The sequence below is a fragment of the Pleuronectes platessa genome, chromosome 12 (genome assembly GCF_947347685.1).
Source record: "Pleuronectes platessa chromosome 12, fPlePla1.1, whole genome shotgun sequence".
Taxonomy (NCBI): Eukaryota; Metazoa; Chordata; class Actinopteri; order Pleuronectiformes; family Pleuronectidae; genus Pleuronectes; species Pleuronectes platessa.
The window spans coordinates 23,812,036-23,831,266 of NC_070637.1; the positions used below are offsets into that span (position 1 = coordinate 23,812,036).

The 19,231-nt window shown below is 41.7% G+C and overlaps 2 protein-coding genes across 3 annotated transcripts in view; both read left to right on the forward strand.

Moving 5' to 3' along the window:
* Positions 1 to 19,231, forward strand: part of LOC128453930 (protein NLRC5) — a 359,511-nt gene that overhangs the window by 169,649 nt on the left and 170,631 nt on the right. The window lies entirely within an intron of this gene.
* LOC128453932 (poliovirus receptor) overlaps positions 1 to 19,231 on the forward strand; it is a 214,067-nt gene that overhangs the window by 129,471 nt on the left and 65,365 nt on the right. For both annotated transcript variants that reach the window (XM_053437074.1, XM_053437075.1), the window contains one exon: positions 6,023 to 6,196. In XM_053437074.1, coding sequence (XP_053293049.1) covers positions 6,023 to 6,196 — 174 coding nt within the window. The remainder of the gene's footprint in view (positions 1 to 6,022; positions 6,197 to 19,231) is intronic.

The window sequence follows — 19,231 nt, forward strand, 5'->3', positions numbered from 1 at the left end:
GCATTGGACGTCTCGTTGCTTGCCGGCACCATTACTTCTTTGAAAAATGTTGGTCACTAAAGTGCAATGAATGCTGGGACAGGTTGGACGGGGACGGATCCACTCGTTGGAGCTCGGTCTTCAAATGCAGCCCCTGAATTGAGACACAGCTGATGTCAGCAGCACCACATATTGGCTCATATGTGACGTTTTAAATAATAAGCACAATATGTCAAATTAATGAAGAGCTCCACAGTGCATGAGGTAAAGATGATCAATGAGTTATAAAAGAGAAATGTTGTCTTGCAGCTCCGGTGCGTCACGTGGACATTGAGCAGGTGGAGGACAGCTTCACCTGCCGCTCAGAGGGGATCTACCCCGAGCCGCAGCTCACCTGGTCCACCAGGCCTCCGTCCAACTTGACCCTTCAGAACCAAACCACAGTGAAGGAGACGGAGCAGCAGCTCTATGAGATCAGCAGCACACTGACACTGTCAGACAGAGACACTGTTCTGATCTGCAGCATCAGCACTCGCCATGGCAGGAGGAGCGCGGTGTGGTATCAACCCAGTACGTTGAATCTGCTCTATGGAACTGAACCTTTGCTTGTTTCACCGACTGCTGCATATTTATATCTGCTCCTACAGATAACTTACATTTTATATCAATGCTGATTCTCAATCTTTACTTTGTTTGTTTCTTTGTCCGCTGAACAGATTTCCACTAAACTAGTTGTGAGGATGGAACGTGGGCCACAGGTCACTCAGTAGAGCTCAGACCTCCACAAGGCCCAACAGTCTCCTTATGAAACCACATTGAAATTCACCAGGCCCAAGATCTGCACCAAATTTCACACAATATCAGTCCTCTAAATTTGTCAGATTGTTTTTTCACCTTCATCAGTTATTCACAGGGAAATCAATGAAAATGGTGAAAACTCACAATGGAAATGTGAAAAAAACAACAAATCCTGGATCCACACAAACATGTGATGAGTTCTTCTCTGAGCCTGACCCATAACACACCTTCCTGCCAAGTTTCATGGAAATCTGTCCAGTAGTTGTTGTGTAATGTTGCTTAAAGCCCAACAAACAAATGGAGCATTGAACAGATCCATTAGTTTTCTTTCTTTAACATTGGACCTTTCTGGACATTGTCCCTGAGAGGACTGATGTGTGTGAGATGTGGAGCAGCTTGAATTGACTGTTGAGCCTTGGAGGAGATATCAGCTCCACTGAGTGACCTTCTAGTTCAGTTCATCATTCCAAGGCCACACCCTCCTCCACATGAATCATTCTGATGATAGAAAATGTTCAGAAAGTCTCATCAGAGCCTGAAACCACATTCTGACAATGATATTATTTGATTCCTTTTCTTTTCAGCTCCCGTCCCTGTGTCACCGTTTAAAACAACAACAACAATCCACTGCACTGCTCCATACACCAAACCCCCGACACACTGGGTGTGGAAATTCAACCACAGGCAGATCATTGTGAACCAGACCGGGGTCGACGGCCTCCACAGCGTCTCAGAGCAGTGGAGGCAGCAGGTGGAGGATGTGTCAGCGTCAGGCAGCCTCACGCTGCACCACTTATCTTCAGATCACCAGGGAACGTTCACCTGTGAACTCAGTAGTGAAGAGGAGACGCATTTCATCAACAGCTACGTGACAATAGAGAAAGGTAAGATCCCATGAGACGAGAACTGATTGATGAAATCCTCAGAGCGACTGTCAGACCTGAGGCTCGTGCAGTGAGCCCTGGTTCCTCCTGGTGGAGCAGATCCCCCAGAGCTCCGTCCTCCAGCTCCTCAGGAGCATCATGTCCACATGTTGTCAGGAGAACATACAGGAACGAGGAGGCCACACACACACACACACACACACACACACACACACACTACACTTTACACTGAAGACACATCACTGCACTTTGTTGATGCTACAGTTCTACTCTCTGAATTACATGTTTTTCATTTTTAGCTGCAGCAGTTGTGGTCAGAGTCCTCGTTGTGTTTGTAGCATTAGGAGCTGGAGCAGGATTCTTCTACTTTTTAAGACTAAAGGTAAATATTAATACTTACAATAATTCTGCTGTTCATTTATTATGTGATGTTTCTTCTAATGATTATTTCTTTTGAACTCAGAGAAAACGGATCATCCACCATCAGATGCTTCAGATGAAACATTTAAAGTAAGTTTACTGAATATTCTGAACTGAGAATTACAATATTCTGCTCTAAAGAATAACCCTGTTGTCATGGAGATGCTGTAAACTACTTTATTCTGGTCACGTTGCTCTAACAGCTTCATCTCAGCTGCATCAGCAGACACATCCTAAAGCATCAGTTTCTGAGAGTTCGTTAAAAAACCATATCGATATTAGACTGAAAGAAAATCTGATACCGATATAACGGCCAATAAATTTATGAGAAAGATTTGACAATGATTCCTAAGATGTCGTTATCAAACTTTACGGCAAAGAAATGTAACTGAGACTTGATATTTTACAGTTTAAACATGAGATGTATTATTAATGAAAAAAATACAAAGAACTGTAATTAAAATGGCTGCAACTGGCTGAATAATCGAGTGGTGACTGAAACTTGCATCCAAACTACTTGAGGCCTCCTGAGGTCACCTGTCTCACTGCTACAGACAAAGAGTTCAGTCCTTATCACACACAATGGAAGTCAGTGACTGACAGCTGGAGAACTAATGTTCAATATGTACTTATATGCAAGGTAATATTTATATTTATTACCATATTCAAGTCAAAGCCTTTGTAAAAACATTGTGCTGCAGTAGCAGAACTCTGCAGAACATTGTTGAACTGAGAAGATAAAGATTGAACAGATGCTGTAAATATGAATTAATATTAATGTGAATATTGTGCATTGAACAGATAAAGTTGCACAACTGCATTTCTTTGTGTATATTTATGCTTGTGCATTCAGCCTTTAATAGAAATGACAAAATTCATAAATACGAGTGTGACTCTCCTATGTGGGTTTTTGGAAAATGTGTGTGTGTGTGTGTGTGTGTGTGTGTGTGTGTGTGTGTGTGTGTGTGTGTGTGGTCCCTCAAGGTTCCTGACATAATTCACAATAATATGAGGTCACTTTGACCTTTGACCTTTGACCACTGAAATCGAATCAGTTTATCTTTGAGTCCAACTGGTCAAAATGTGAAGAAATCCAATAAAGACAGACTTGTTACATCAAAATGGCATGAACATGTTGTGTGACCTTGACCTTTGACCTTTGACCACCTGAACTAATGAGTTCCTCTGTTAGTCTGAATGAAAGCTTGAACCAAATCTGAAGGATTCTCTTGAGGAGCTTTTAACAAGTTCATGACGCAAAGAGGGGATTTACCAGGGTGAGGGTCACATGATCACGTTTTGTATGAATGTTGTGTTTTCTGATTTTATTCTAACAGATATTTTCTTTATTTACAGATACGGTGAAGGTGAACTCTCAAAGACTCGGTGTAAAGTTATGGCCTCAGTCCTGAAGTCAGACCGCTCACTTCTGAGAAAACTGGATCTGAGTAAGAACGAGCTGCAGGAATCAAGAGTGAAGCTTCTGTGTTCTGGACTGGAGAGTCCAAACTGTCGACTGGAGACTGTGAGGTCCTTAAATCCTTCTTCACTTTCAGACTCTTTCTTATTGGGTCATTATTTATTTAAATTGTCTCAGTTCTGCTCTGCTCACTGTCCCTCAGTCATCTGTCACTCACCCAGCCTGTCAGTCACGTCCACCTCATCAACTCCATTCACCTGCACTCACCTGCTCCTGATCACTAAGAAAGTGTCAGTAAATAACATGTGGACTGAGGCCGAGCACTCGTCCTCCTCAGGTTTTCAAAATAAGACACATTCTTATTGAAACACGTTGGACAGTTGATAAGTATAGAAACAAACAGGAAGTGACAGTCAGGAGCCATCCCTACTTTAAACAGTGTTTAATTACACAAACCTGCTCAGTGACCAACACACAGAGAAGAAGCTGATGAATGAAACAATGGTCCAACATGTCTGATCTGATATTTATCTTCAGGTCACAGACTGGACTGAGGTCAGCAGCATGTTGAGAGTCTGTGTTGACATGATGACGATCCACAACAACAGGAGAACACATTCAAATATTCTTATTTCTTTATCCAGGTTGATTCACTGCAGTCTGTCAGAGATCAGCTGTTCTTCTCTGGCTTCAGCTCTGAGGTCAAACCCCTCTCATCTGAGAGAACTGGATCTGAGATACAACAAGCTGCAGGACTCATCAGTGAAGGAGCTGAGTGGTTTTCTACAGAGTCCAACCTGTCGACTGGAGCTTCTGAGGTCAGGCATCATGTTTTAATGTTAAAGGTTCAGTCTAAATATAATGTATATATTTTAATATAAAGTATTTAATTCTAAAGTCTGTCAATATAAAGTATTTAAATATATAGTATTTATTTATATAGTATGTAACTATACAATATGTAAATATAAAGTATTTAAATATAAATGGCTCATTCTAAGTAAAGAAAACAACAATTTGTACAATTCAGATGAAACTAGTGAAAACATCTCTAGGATTCTTTTCTATTCAGTTTCTAACAATGGATCCTTTCACCTGAATCTTCCACACTGGAGCTTTAAGGTCAAAGGTCAGAACATGTGTTCCTAACTGTGAACACTGATACTGAGCTGAGAGATGTTTGTAGAATCAGGCTCAATGTGACTGAAGTTTTACTGACAGAGAAACAATCCAATGCTGAACAATGTGTACATGTAATGTTTCTGTGGAAGCTAACCAGGACTTGTCCCGGTGGTCCTGTGGACTGACCACATGACAGCGTGCTACGTTAGTGTTCTGGGAATGGGCTCAGGGTCCAGGGTCCAAATTGATTATATTTGATGTCTTTTATTTTTAGGACCATGTTCTTCAGCCCTGTTTCTTCCACTTTGGGTTCATTTCCAACATGAAACCCTTCCTCTGGTTTCAGGACTTACACGGGGTCGTCCATGTCTTTATCTTTTCACCACTAGATCTCTGTCCCGCCCTGTACACACGTGTTCCTCAGGCTCCCTGCACCACTTTCAACTGGTCAAACTGCTGCTCAGATCATCACCACTTCAAGAAAACATGATCATAGAACTGCTCGCCCTTTCACACATCAACTGTGGAACATGTTCTGACAAGTGGGTCGGACATGTTCTGGAGCTGAAGCAGCAGCAGGAGATTGTCCGGGTCCGACTCGTTCACAGCAACAGGAACATGTGGGGACATTCAGACGAGGGGCGGAGCCAAAACACATATCTCCATGATAGCCATGGTTAGGTTAAGTCATGTTAAGTTACAGGTTCACTGTGAAGGAGTTAGTGACGTCTCCAGGTGTCGTACATGTGAACGTAGTCCACTTGTTCACGTGACTCCTGAACATGTCCAGAAAGATATTTAGAGACATCTAGTGGTGAAGTTACATATTACAAACAACTGAACCCCGAGGACACAAGGACTTTCAAGCTGTTTTCATGAACTCTGTAAAACAGTGTCTGGACATTTTCTGGAGTTTGACTTTCACATATGAAGAACAGGTGGAGCAGCAGGAGGCCGGACATGACTTATAAATCCTGCTGCGGAAAGATCAGTGTTGTTGTTTACAGCTCATCCACACCGACGTCGGCCCTCATCACCAAAAGCTCTGGAATCTCCTTGTGTTTCCAAGTTGACGTCTTCGTCTTCTACGAGTACGGCTCCTCTTCTTCATCCAGAGATATTTGAGTTCTTCCAGTTTCACGTCCGTCACGTGTTAGAAACCTCATCAACACATCCACTCGCTCTCTGTGAATCCTCTGGACATTCACCTGCTCTATTCTCACATGGACTCACTCAGAAACTTTATTAGGAGGCTGCAGGAAAAGTTCCAGAAAATGTCCAGAACAACTTGACTCAGACTTCAGGACTGAAAACAGAGAGAGTGATGTTTAATCAAAGTTCTTTATTTTCACACATGATCTCATTTTAATTTACAGTTAAGTTTTTATTCTTTATCCAGGTTGGAGAGCTGCAGTCTGTCAGAGATCAGCTGTTCTTCTCTGGCTTCAGCTCTGAGGTCAAACCCCTCTCATCTGAGAGAACTGGATCTGAGCTACAACAACCTGCAGGACTTAGCAGTGGAGGAGCTGTGTGGTTTTCTACAGAGTCCAACCTGTCGACTGGAGACTCTGAAGTCAGTTCACACTGATTCACTTTTTTAGATATCATATCTATAAAACAGCCTTTATACACAATTTATCTTATTTAATTCTAATTTAACATAATTCCTCTTCATACATAACTTGAATCCATTCATTAATTAATCTGTCACGTTTTGAATATTCAGCTACTTGTTAAAACACTGAGTTTAGTTCTGGATTTCCTAAACTGACCAGCAGGACAGAGACCGGGTCCAAATAATCTATTTTTACTGATCAGGACTCGTTTTTATTCCAAGATGTCTGATTTCATATTTATCTTTCATGTTATGAGTCTGTGCTCACATGAATATGTGTTCGTTATTTTCACACATGAACTGGGTTTAATTTACAGTTAAGTTTTATTCTTTATCCAGGTTGTGGAGCTGCAGACTGACAGAGATCAGCTGTTCTTCTCTGGCTTCAGCTCTGAGGTCAAACCCCTCTTATCTGAGAGAACTGGATCTGAGAGGAAACAACCTGCAGGACTCAGCAGTGAAGGAGCTGCTTCATCTACAGCAGAGTTCAACCTGTCGACTGAAGACTCTGAGGTCAGTAGATGGTTGGAGTCAGTCCACGCTGCTTTCATCAGTATTTTACTAAGCACAGTCAGTATCACAGATCCAGGGTCTGTGCTACCAAGCAGGATTTGTGGTTATCAGGTTAACTTCAGGTTTAGTTTTTTCAGTTCTACGAAGCTCGTCCACTTCTTAACGAGGTAAATCACTATGGTAACTTCTGATGAACAGCTAACCTGCTCCAGGTTAAGTTGGAGATCAACCAGTATATAAGCTCCGCCCACTGACCACAGTGACTCTCCACTGTTGTGTGGTGCACACTCTCCTTAAAGGGACAGATAAGGGAAGTTTAAATCAACGTCTGGTTGGTTCAGTTGATCTCTAACTCACCCAGAACATCTCAATGTCTGCAGACTCATCCTGTCACCAAAACACCAGATGACCTCAGTCAGCTTCCTGAAGACAGGTCCATGTGACTTTATTGAGAAGTGATGTCAGAGGTTTCCACCACAGTGTGTGTCCTCAGAGACAGAGAGACAGTGTGTGTCACATCCTGGGATTCAAAGGTTTCTCATCAAGAATCTTCTTCTCTTCCACTCTTCTTGTTAGTAAACAACAGATCCAGATTTCGTGGCCTCGAGTTATTTATCTCGTTCACACGTTATTATGTTGTGGTCACGTAATATATCTTTACCAAATGCCACCAGGGGGCGCTGTAACTTACACATTGACACGATCCCAGATGTTTTACCAGCTGTTCTTCCTGCATTTAGCAGCTGTGACTGAGTTTCTTTTATTTTGGATCATGTGTTTGTTCTCCTCTGATTTTATAGAACAGTTTGATCCTGCTTGTGAAATATGAGGCTCTGCTGTCAGTCAAACTGTCCATGTCTGTGATTGGTCATACTCAGTAAACCCCGCCCCTTTTATGCGCATGCTCAGACCTCGATGAGGAAAACCTGAGTAAACGTAACGAGTTGATAACCAGTGTCATGTGACCACTTATCCTGACTGTGTGTCAGGTTCAGTTGAGCCGATCTCAGAAAGATCTCCTGGACATGTTGAAGTGGCCTCGTAGTTCAGGCCTCAGTGTTTCCTCAGTGAAGCTGTGAAAGGACAATGAGGACAGACGTCAGGATTGGACAGAAACACAGACAGACAACAGTCGGCCAATCAGACGAGCCACAAGCTGCTTGGGATCATGTGATTGAGTTGATGTGAAGACGACAGTTGTTGTTGTTTTCACGTGAACAGGAAATGAAGCTGGACCACAGCTGACAGCCTCACACGAGGAACAGAGACGGTGTCGTCTTCATCTGATCTGAGACAGTTTTTTTCTCTCACTTCATCAGTGAAGAACTGATCAGGTGGATCTTTGTCACAGCTCTGAGATCAGTGGGACTGAAGCCTCTCCTCATCACATGGTAACCAGGAGCTCTTTATACAGAGCAGAACCTCTGCTGAGGTCCATCTGTCTCATCTGGTCCCAGTTTGTCAGAAGCAGATGTTCATCAACACACAGTGAAACATGGCTTCACCTGTAACAGCAGTAAATCCACCTCTCAGGTGTCCACTCTGCACTTTGACATGCAGAGGACACACACTGAGCTCTTAGCGTGTTCATTCCAACACGTGAACATGAAGCAGAGAGGAAGCTGCTCCACCTCTGAACAGGACTGAAGTCCCTGCTGCTCTTTCTACTGGATGTGCTGCATCACTGACTCACAGCTGATGAAGTGAGTCTCTGTAACACTGATGTCTTCTTCTCTCAACAGGTTGTGGTTGTGATCCTAGTGGAGCTGAGTGTGAAGAGGACAGTGTGTGTGGACGGAGGCTGAGCTCTGTCCTGAGGATCCAGAGGCTGAAGCAGCAGCAGCTTGTGTGTAGAGAGGCTCTGACTGGGCCTTGTTGCTGGGAGGCAGAGTGGAGACAGAGCTCCAGAGGAATCAGAGGAGGTTGTTGTAATATGTAACTTCACCACTAGATGGCCCTCCACACCGATTGTGTTTATTCACATGAAGAATGTGTTTATTGAATTGACATAACACAAGCAGAATAACAGAAAAACCCTCTGTAAAGAGTCGCATATATGAGTTTTTTTTAAATTATTTTCCACCTTTGTCCCTCAGTATGTCTATATGTGTGTTTAACCACATTCTGTGTTTATGTTTGTTTATGATCTTAAAGTTCCTGGATTCACGTCACAAATTGATTTAGTTCAACAAAAAGTTAAACACAATCAAATCACTTTGAGTTTAAAATCAGAGTTTTGTCTTTGACACAAAAGATCAAAACTCTGGACTCAAAAATGGGACGTTTTCATTTCTGCATCAGGTGCAGAGCAGTGGTTGCTTTTCTACTTTTGACCCACAGGTGGCGGTGCAGTATAACAGCAGCACATCCCAGTCAAAGCCTTTATATTCAGTCTATGAGTCAAACACATGGATCATATCCTCTGTGACAAACCAGATGTAACAAGAAGAAAAACATCTCAGAGAGAAAAGTTCTGTTTCTACTTGTTTCTGCTGTAATGCTCAATAAACATCCTTCCACCGACTTCACTGGAATCATGACTCAGCTTTTCTTTCCTTTTGTAAACAAACTGGTGGAAACATCTCGTCCTTGGTGAAGGTAAAAGAACAAAATCACCAGTTTGACATAATGGAGACAAGCAGAAGAAATGTGAATGAGACATTTACAATATGAAGAAGAGTCGATGAAGAGCAGAGCGTCGTTAAGTCTCTGAGGAAACTGTTTAATAAACATTTTACCATATTTAATAGAAAACTGACCCGAGGACATTTCATACAAAACGTAGATGAAGATTCTTGTTGTACGTTCTTGACCACCACCTCAGAACAACCACCAGGGGGAGACTGTAGCAGGCCTCTGGGAACAGCAGCATGCTGGGAAATAACTGATGATGGGAGTGACAGAAAGTGTCGGAGAGATGATGTCCTGAAGACAGTGGACATTTTGGGCCTGTTGTGTTGAACCGTTTGTGTTATTTTGTCGAGATCTGATGAAGTTTAGGTGAGTTTAAGTTTAGCTGAAGTTAAGGTTAATTTAAGTTTGTGTTTAGGTCAGGTTCAGGTTACATTTAACCTCTTTCTCTCCCTCAACGCATGTTTGAGGTAAACCGGAGCAGAGTGAGACATCTGTCTAACTTACGAACATTTCTTAAATGAGAATATTTATTTATGTCATTTGTTCTTAAAGAGTTTTGAGGCTTCAGCAGCAGAGGAGTGAGAAGAGAAAAGAGTTTTTATCTGATGATTGACAAAGAGAAAACTACAGGATATCACAAGACTTAGTGAGGAAATGAGGATGGGAAAGTGTCTCCGTCTGATTTCTGTCTTTAAGAGACGAGTTGGAGCGTGGGGGTGCAAGGAGGAACTAAAGATAATAACATTTTAGAGATGTCTCACGTTGAATCATTTATTCATTTAATTTTATAGATGTTCAGGTGAGTGTAGTTTTAGTTGTTGACCTCTGATCGGAAAGTTCACGCGACGCAGCTTCGGTTGAAATACAGGAGTCTTTTTGTTTCTCAGTTCAAATACTTTTGTGTTTTTAACGATGAATCAAAGTTTTCAGGTCATTGTCGCCTCGAGACTGTGACTTGATATCTTACAGTTTAAACATGAACTTTATTATTAATAACACAAATTCAAAAAATTTGTATTTTGGTCAAATGTAACATCTATTAGTATCGTTCATTCGGTAAAATGAAAGTTTCTATATCAGCGAACATGAAGCAGATGTGTCTGTGAACGTCTCAGATAATTTCATCTGTTATTTCTGTCATTTCCTGGAGGAGACGTTTGTTTCAGGTTTGTGGAGCAAAAGCAAAAGCACAAAGAAATGCATGATATAGAAAAAGTAGTTCAATGGATTCAATAAGATTAAGAGAAAAATAAAATGTCCTGATGTTTGATAGTTTCACATCTTCTGCAGTTTGTGTTTATGACTGATGAAGAATAAAAATCCAGGAGATTAAGATTTCAGTCTCTCTGAATTTTCTTAACTTTGTTTACAGCTCAGACAATGAAGAAAGTGACGAGAACACGAAACATGAAAAGAAGGAAATGCTGTCTGAGACAGAAAGACAAGCAAATACCTCAGGATGAAGAAGAGGATTTGTATTTTATATCTGGTACTATTTTGTATTTGAACATCATTTGATGAAACTTTACTTCATCTACTGTTCTGGCACATTTAATGTTTTTTTTAAATGTATTGTTATAAATCTGTGTGCTATCTTTCTGTATGTGACACATTTAGGATTTTATTCATCAGGACTTCTGCTCATGACTTTGATGAACTTCTATCTTGTCCTCTAGCGCCACCTGCAGTTCCAAGCTTCCATTAATCCACTGAACTCTAAATGAATCTGCAGATGTCTTCTCCTCTGGCTCCCCCGTGTGGTCACTGATTGTTCCAACACTTCCTGAGCTCCAGAGCCGCGGTTTGCCGACCCCTGGTCTAGATTGACTCACAGAAGGTAAGTTTAACTATCAGGAGAAGTAAAGATGAAATGTTGGAAGATAGAAGTACTAGTTAGTTTGAATCAAATATTAAAACTGAACACACAGACATGACACACAGTTTTATATTCAGTGCAACTTATACTTGTGTATATCTGAGTAATTAGATCCTTGAACAGACGTTTTTAACTTTAATGTTTTCATGTGTGTGGTTCAGAGTTGGATCGAGTCCAGAGACTTTTCCTGGAGAAGATCAGAGAATACAATAACCTGCGCAGGTAGACACACAAAAGAAGTTTCCTATCATATTGTTTTATTATATTAAATTATTATAATTTGATCAGATCTGTCTCGGAGAGAGAAAATGTAGGATGTAGATGTCCTGCTTATTTACAGGTTAATAAGTAATTGTACCACATTGTTAATACAGTACATGAACAGCTATGGATCCTGTTGTCTCCTCTCAGGTCGAGTGGAGGACCAGTGGAGGAGGAGTCCGATCTTGAGCGTCACCTGTCAGAGGAGACAGCAAACAGTCACATGAGGTGATCTGAATTGGACTTTGACTTTCTACTACTTACAGCTGATGAAAGAGAGAACAATGGTGTTCTAACTGTCTGTTAGAGTTTTCATTCATATTTAAATGTAAATGTAAGTTATTGTAAACTTTGGTTGATCATCAGACTTTAGTATGATGTCAAACTTCTGTGACCTGAACAATGATTTGTCTCGATCAGGGGTCAGCAACCTTTACTATCAAAAGAGCCATTTCTCCTCTTTCCCCAAATAAAACTTGTCTGGAGCCGCAAAATATATTTGATAACACAGCTTATAAAGTATAAAGTAAGTAATGTACATAGTTATACTCATGTTGTGCCAGTTTACACTTAAAATGAACTAGTTTAAAGTTCTGTTTATGCAGATGAAAATCAACTAGTTCACATTCATATGTAATATTTTAAAATTTTAAATCAAAGTCTTGTTTCCAGGACTAAACTAGTTCACTTTCAATTGTTTCATTTTATATTCATTGGGATGATTTAGGAGACGAACCGAGGATCATGTGTTTAGTTATTAATCGATGTTATAAATTTCTTAATGTTTATAAGCTTTGCCCCGAGGTGGAGTGATCTGTCTGAAAGAGGGTGCAGCCAGAGGGTGAAAGTACAGAAACACACGAAACAGTGTGAGTCGTTGAGTTGGTGAATAAATGTAGCAGCTGCTCCAGGAAAGCTGAAGTGTGTTTGTTAGGTTCAAATCAACCTGATATCTGAAACATGTCCTGGATGTGTTGACCTCGAGGTCAAGTTCCTCTTTATTTACACCGTGTTCTCTCACTTCTCTCGTCCACTGTGATCGTGTCGGGATCAGTCGCTGGAGAAGCTTTTGACTCGTTTACTGTTCGTTTGTCTTTATGACTTTAGCTTCGGTTATTAGGAGTTCACCAGGTTTCAGGCCTGTTCTTCAGTAACAGAGACGGAGGAGCGGAGACCCGGTTGTTCGGTGAGTAAACTCTTGTTGCTTAACGCTTCGTCACTTTCAGTTTGCATCACACAATGTTCACAGTGGAACTTAGAGTCTGTGAGTCTACAGTCTGAACTCTGCAGAGATCGGAGCTGCAGAGTCTGAACCTCAGCTGCTCTGACTCGGTGTCATGAGTCCAACCAGCTGTTAACTCGTCTCTTCTTCTATTGATCCACATTCAGTTCTCACAGAATGAAAGACAGATGTCTGTGTTCAAGTCTCTGGTTGTGTGGATCCTCATCACGTGGACTTTCACCACAGCAGGTACGTGAAGTCTGATCCTTCTATATAGAGTTTGTCACAGTGTAGAGGTTGGAGAAATTCACACTTATGCAACATTAATGCAAAAACAAAATTTGAAGAAAAACATTTACGATGAAGATAATAAAAGTATAAATACACAAACTACTGAAGGTTTCCTTTCTATATAAAGATGTGTATGTGAGTAGCGTGTGTGTGTGTGTGTGTGTCTGTCTACGTGAGTGAGTGAGCTTTCAAAATGGCGGCTGGCCACTATAAAGATAACACACCCCCCTGGTGGCATTAGTCAGAGAGATGTGTGGGGAGATGTGTGTGTGTGTGTGTGTTGGTGCCAGGTTAGAGGAAGTAGCTCGTTGCATGCAGAGAAAGACTGTGAAGAGCATAACATAACTAACATTAACTTTCAAATAACTTATAACCAAAATATCACAGCAACACAAGTCAAACTTATAAACATCACACGGAATCGAATAAACAGTCTTTGCTTTGCCTAGTATAATTATTAAGCCCAGCTTTTTTTCAGCTGGAACAGGGGCCTTAGTCAAGGTGGAGGGAACTATGAACAATTACAAATACCAGTCAATTTTGGTACAAAACCTTCAGGCTTCTGTTAGAAAGCTGAAGAGGAATTTCACCTTTCAGCACGACAACGACCCAAAGCAAACATCCAAATCAACAAAAGCATGGCTTCACCAGAAGAAGATTCAAGTTTTGGAATGGCCCAGCCAGACCGCAGACCTGAATCCAATTGAGCATCTGTGGGGGGATCTGCAGAGGGCTGTGCACAGGAGACGCCCTCGCAGTCTGACAGATTTGGAGCCTTTTGCAAAGAAGAGTGGGCAAATATTACCAAGTCAAGAAGGTGACCCTTCACAGTAAAGGTTCCATACGGTACACTGCTTAGTATGACAGGAAACACAAATTCACTGACAAAACCTTCACAATAAGGCAACTAAATTAATTAGCTTACATTCACACTGGGTGATGATCGACCGGTTCTGCAGCTGAGCTGCGTTTATACCAGAGGTTTATACAGAGGGTTTCTTTTGAAAGTGGGTGTGCACGTGTTTTATTCTGTGTACAGACACACACACACACACACACACACACACACACACACACACACCCCACAGGATTAAAAAAAAAATAATCTTAAGTTTGATTTCCAGATCCTAAATTCTTCTCATCGCAAAGAATGTTCAGATTTTGCTGAATCTCAGAATAAATTTTCTAAATGAATATTTCTGTGATCAACAAACAACTTTTCCAACTTGGTGTGAATCTGAGCCTCTTTTAGTTCATATCTTTGGTTTGACAGTAAATGTACGTTACACATTCGAATGCCTCGTGTGGCAGGAGGTTGTTTTTGTGAAAGCAGCTCAGATAAAACTACTGTATGTTAACTGTCAACAGCCAAACAGACAGACAGTTCCATCAGGATATTTACATTCACAATCCGTCTGTGAGCAAATGCTCTAATCGCACTTTGAAAAAAGCTTCTATTCACCACAGTTGATCCTGAACTGGTTGTTTTTTTACCCGGTGTCTCACAGATGATGAGGTCTCCTGCGTTTTAGAGGAGAGCTGCATCTTACCCTGCAGTTTTCAACCTGGTCCAGACCCAGTCATTTACTGGATGCAGGTGGAACCAGGAAACACTCGTGTCCACTCCTACTACAGTGCCACAGACCAGTTTGCACACCAGGGCGAACGCTTCAGAGGCCGGACATCGCTGTTCACAGATCAGCTCTCCAGTGGAAATGCCTCCATCAGGCTGATGGGGCTGCAGCTTCAGGACCAGGGCCGATACGAGTGTTACACCAGCACCATCACTGGAGTCCACGAGGAGTCAATTATCAACCTGAGAGCAGCTGGTAAAGAAACTCACAGTGAAAACAGAACACAAATACTAGAAATGATATTTGTCTCTTATTGCTGTTACCTTGTTTAACATGTGTACTGTTGAGTTGAAGCTGATACTGAAGCATTGGACGTCTTGTTGCTTGCCGGCACCATAACCGCTTTGAAAAATGGTTAGAGACTAAAGTGCAATGAATCCTGGGACAGGTTGGACGGGGACGGATCCACTCGTTGGAGCTCGGTCTTCAAATGCAGCCCCTGAGTTGAGACACAGCTGATGTCAGCAGCACCACATAATGGCTCATATGTAAAGTGTTAAATAATAGGCACAATATGTCAAATTAATGAAGAGCTCCACAGTGCATGAGGTAAAGATGATCAATGAGTTATAAAAGAGAAATGTTGTCTTGCAGCTCCGGTGCGTCACGTGGACATTGAGCAGGTGGAGGACAGCTTCACCTGCCGCTCAGAGGGGATCTACCCCGAGCCGCAGCTCACCTGGTCCACCAGGCCTCCGTCCAACTTGACCCTTCAGAACCAAACCACAGTGAAGGAGACGGAGCAGCAGCTCTATGAGATCAGCAGCACACTGACACTGTCAGACAGAGACACTGTTCTGATCTGCAGCATCAGCACTCGCCATGGCAGGAGGAGCGCGGTGTGGTATCAACCCAGTACGTTGAATCTGCTCTATGGAACTGAACCTTTGCTTGTTTCACCTACTGCTGCATATTTATATCTGCTCCTACAGATATCTTACATTTTATATCAATGCTGATTCTCAATCTTTACTTTGTTTGTTTCTTTGTCCGCTGAACAGATTTCCACTAAACTAGTTGTGAGGATGGAACGTGGGCCACAGGTCACTCAGTAGAGCTCAGACCTCCACAAGGCCCAACAGTCTCCTTATGAAACCACACTGAAATTCACCAGGCCCAAGATCTGCACCAAATTTCACACACTCATAAATATCAGTCCTCTAAATTTGCCAGATTGTTTTTTCACCTTCATCAGTTTTTCGCAGGGAAATCAATAAAAATGGTGAAAACTCACAATGGAAATGTGAAAAAACAACAAATCCTGGATCCACACAAACATTTGATGAGTTCTTCTCTGAGCCTGACCCATAACACACCTTCCTGCCAAGTTTCATGGAAATCTGTCCAGTAATTGTTGTGTAATGTTGCTTAAAGCCCAACAAACAAATGGAGCATTGAACAGATCCATTCGTTTTCTTTCTTTAACATTGGACATTTCTGGACATTTTCCCTGAGAGGACTGATGTGTGTGAGATGTGGAGCAGCTTGAATTGACTGTTGGGCCTTGGAGGAGATATGAGCTCCACTGAGTGACCTTCTAGTTCAGTTCATCATTCCAAGGCCACACCCTCCTCCACATGAATCATTCTGATGATAGAAAATGTTCAGAAAGTCTCATCAGAGCCTGAAACCACATTCTGACAACGATGATATTATTTGATCTCTTTTCTTTTCAGCTCCCGTCCGTGTGTCACCGTTTAAAACAACAACAACAATCCACTGCACTGCTCCAAACACCAAACCCCCGACACACTGGGTGTGGAAATTCAACCACAGGCAGATCATTGTGAACCAGACCGGGGTCGACGGCCTCCACAGCGTCTCAGAGCAGTGGAGGCAGCAGGTGGAGGATGTGTCAGCGTCAGGCAGCCTCACACTGCACCACTTATCTTCAGATCACCAGGGAACGTTCACCTGTGAACTCAGTAGTGAAGAGGAGACGCACTTCATCAACAGCTACGTGATGATAGACAAAGGTAAGATCCCATGAGGAGAGAACTGATTGATGAAATCCTCAGAGCGACTGTCAGACCTGAGGCTCGTGCAGTGAGTCCTGGTTCCTCCTGGTGGAGCAGATCCCCCAGAGCTCCGTCCTCCAGCTCATCAGGAGCATCATGTCCACATGTTGTCAGGAGAACAGGAACGAGGAGGCCACACACACACACACACACACACACACACACACACACTACACTTTACACTGAAGACACATCACTGCACTTTGTTGATGCTACTTTGTTGAATTACATGTTTTTCATTTTTAGCTGCAGCAGTTGTGGTCGGAGTCCTCGTTGTGTGTGTAGTATTAGGAGCTGGAGCAGGATTCTTCTACTTTAGAAGACGAAAGGTAAATATTAATACTTACAATCATTCTGCTGTTCATTTATTATGTGATGTTTCTTCTAATGATTATTTCTTTTGAACTCAGAGAAAACAGATCATCCACAATCAGATGCTTCAGATGAAACATTTACAGTAAGTTTACTGTTTATTCTGAACTGAGAATTACAATATTCTGCTCTAAAGAATAACCCTGTTGTCATGGAGATACTGTAAACTACTTTATTCTGGTCACGTTGCTCTAACAGCTTCATCTCAGCTGCATCAGCAGACACATCCTAAAGCTTCAGTTTCTGAGAGTTCGTTCAAAAACCATATCCATATTAGAGTAAAAAAAAATCTGATACCGATATAACGGCCAATTAAATTTATGAAAAAGATTTGACAATGATTCCTATGATGTCGTTATCAAACTTTACAGCAAAGAAATGTAACTGAGACTTGATATTTTACAGTTTAAACATGAACTGTATTATTAATGAAAAAAATACAAAGAACTTTAATTAAAATGGCTGCAACTGGCTGAATAATCGAGTGGTGACTGAAACTTGCATCCAAACTACTTGAGGCCTCCTGAGGTCACCTGTCTCACTCCTACAGACACAGAGTTCAGTCCTTATCACACACAATGGAAGTGAGTGACTGACAGCTGGAGAACTTATGTTCAATATGTACTTATATAGAAGGTAATATTCATATTTATGACCATATTCAAGTCAAAGCCATTTGGTCAACATTGTGCTGCAGTAGCAGAACTCTGCAGAACATTGTTGAACTGAGAAGATAAAGATTGAACATATGCTGTAAATATGAATTAATATTAATGTGAATATTGTGTATTGAACAGATAAAGTTGCACAACTGCATTTCTTTGTGTATATTTATGCTCGTGCATTCAGCCTTTAATAGAATTTACAAAATTCATAAATACGAGTGTGACCCTCCTATGTTAGTTTTTGGAAAATGTGTGTGTGTGTATGTGTGTGTGTGTGTGTGTGTGTGTGTGTGTGTGTGTGGTCCCTCAAGGTTCCTGACATAATTCACAATAATATTAGGTCACTTTGACCTTTGACCTTTGACCACTGAAATCTAATCAGTTTATCTTTGAGTCAAAATGTGAAGAAATCCCCTAAAGACAATCTTGATACTTCAAAATGCCATGAACATGTTGTGTGACCTTGACCTTTGACCTTTGACCACCTGATCTAATGAGTTCCTCTGTTAGTCTGAATGAACGCTTGAACCAAATCTGAAGGATTCTCTTGAGGAGTTTTTAACATGTTCATGAGGCAAAGAGGGGATTTACCAGAGTGAGGGTCACATGATCACGTTTTGTATGAATGTTGTGTTTTCTGATTTTGTTCTAACAGATATTTTCTTTATTTACAGATACAGATATGGTGAACTCTCAAAGACTCGGTGTAAAGTTGTGGCCTCTGTCCTGAAGTCAGATCGCTCACATCTGACAGAACTGGATCTGAATGACAACGAGCTGCTGGATTCAGAAGTGAATCTGCTGTGTTCTGGACTGGAGAATCCAAACTGTCGACTGGAGACTCTGAGGTCCTTAAATCCTTCTTCACTTTTCAGACTTTCTTTCTTATTTGGTCATTATTTATTTAAATTGTCTCAGTTCTGCTCTGCTCACTGTTCCTCAGTCATCTGTCAGTCACCCAGCCTGTCAGTCACGTCCACCTCATCAACTCCATTCAACTGCACTCACCTGCTCCTGATCACTAAGAAAGTGTCAGTAAATAACATGTGGACTGAGGCTGAGCACTCGTCCTCCTCAGGTTTTCAAAATAAGACACATTCTTATTGAAACACGTTGGACAGTTGATAAGTATAGAAACAAACAGGAGGTGACTGTCAGGAGCCATCCCTACTTTAAACAGTGTTTAATTACACAAACCTGCTCAGTGACCATCACACAGAGAAGAAGCTGATGAATGAAACAATGGTCCAACATGTCTGATCTGATATTTACCTTCATGTCCCAAACGGGACTGAGGTCAGCACCATGTTGAGAGTCTGTGTTGACATGATGACGATCCACAACAACAGGAGGACACAATCAAATATTCATATTTCTTTATCCAGGTTGGAGTGGTGCAGACTGTCAGAGATCAGCTGTTCTTCTCTGGCTTCAGCTCTGAGGTCAAACCCCTCTCATCTGAGAGAACTGGATATGAGCAACGTCCTGCAGGACTCATCAGTGAAGG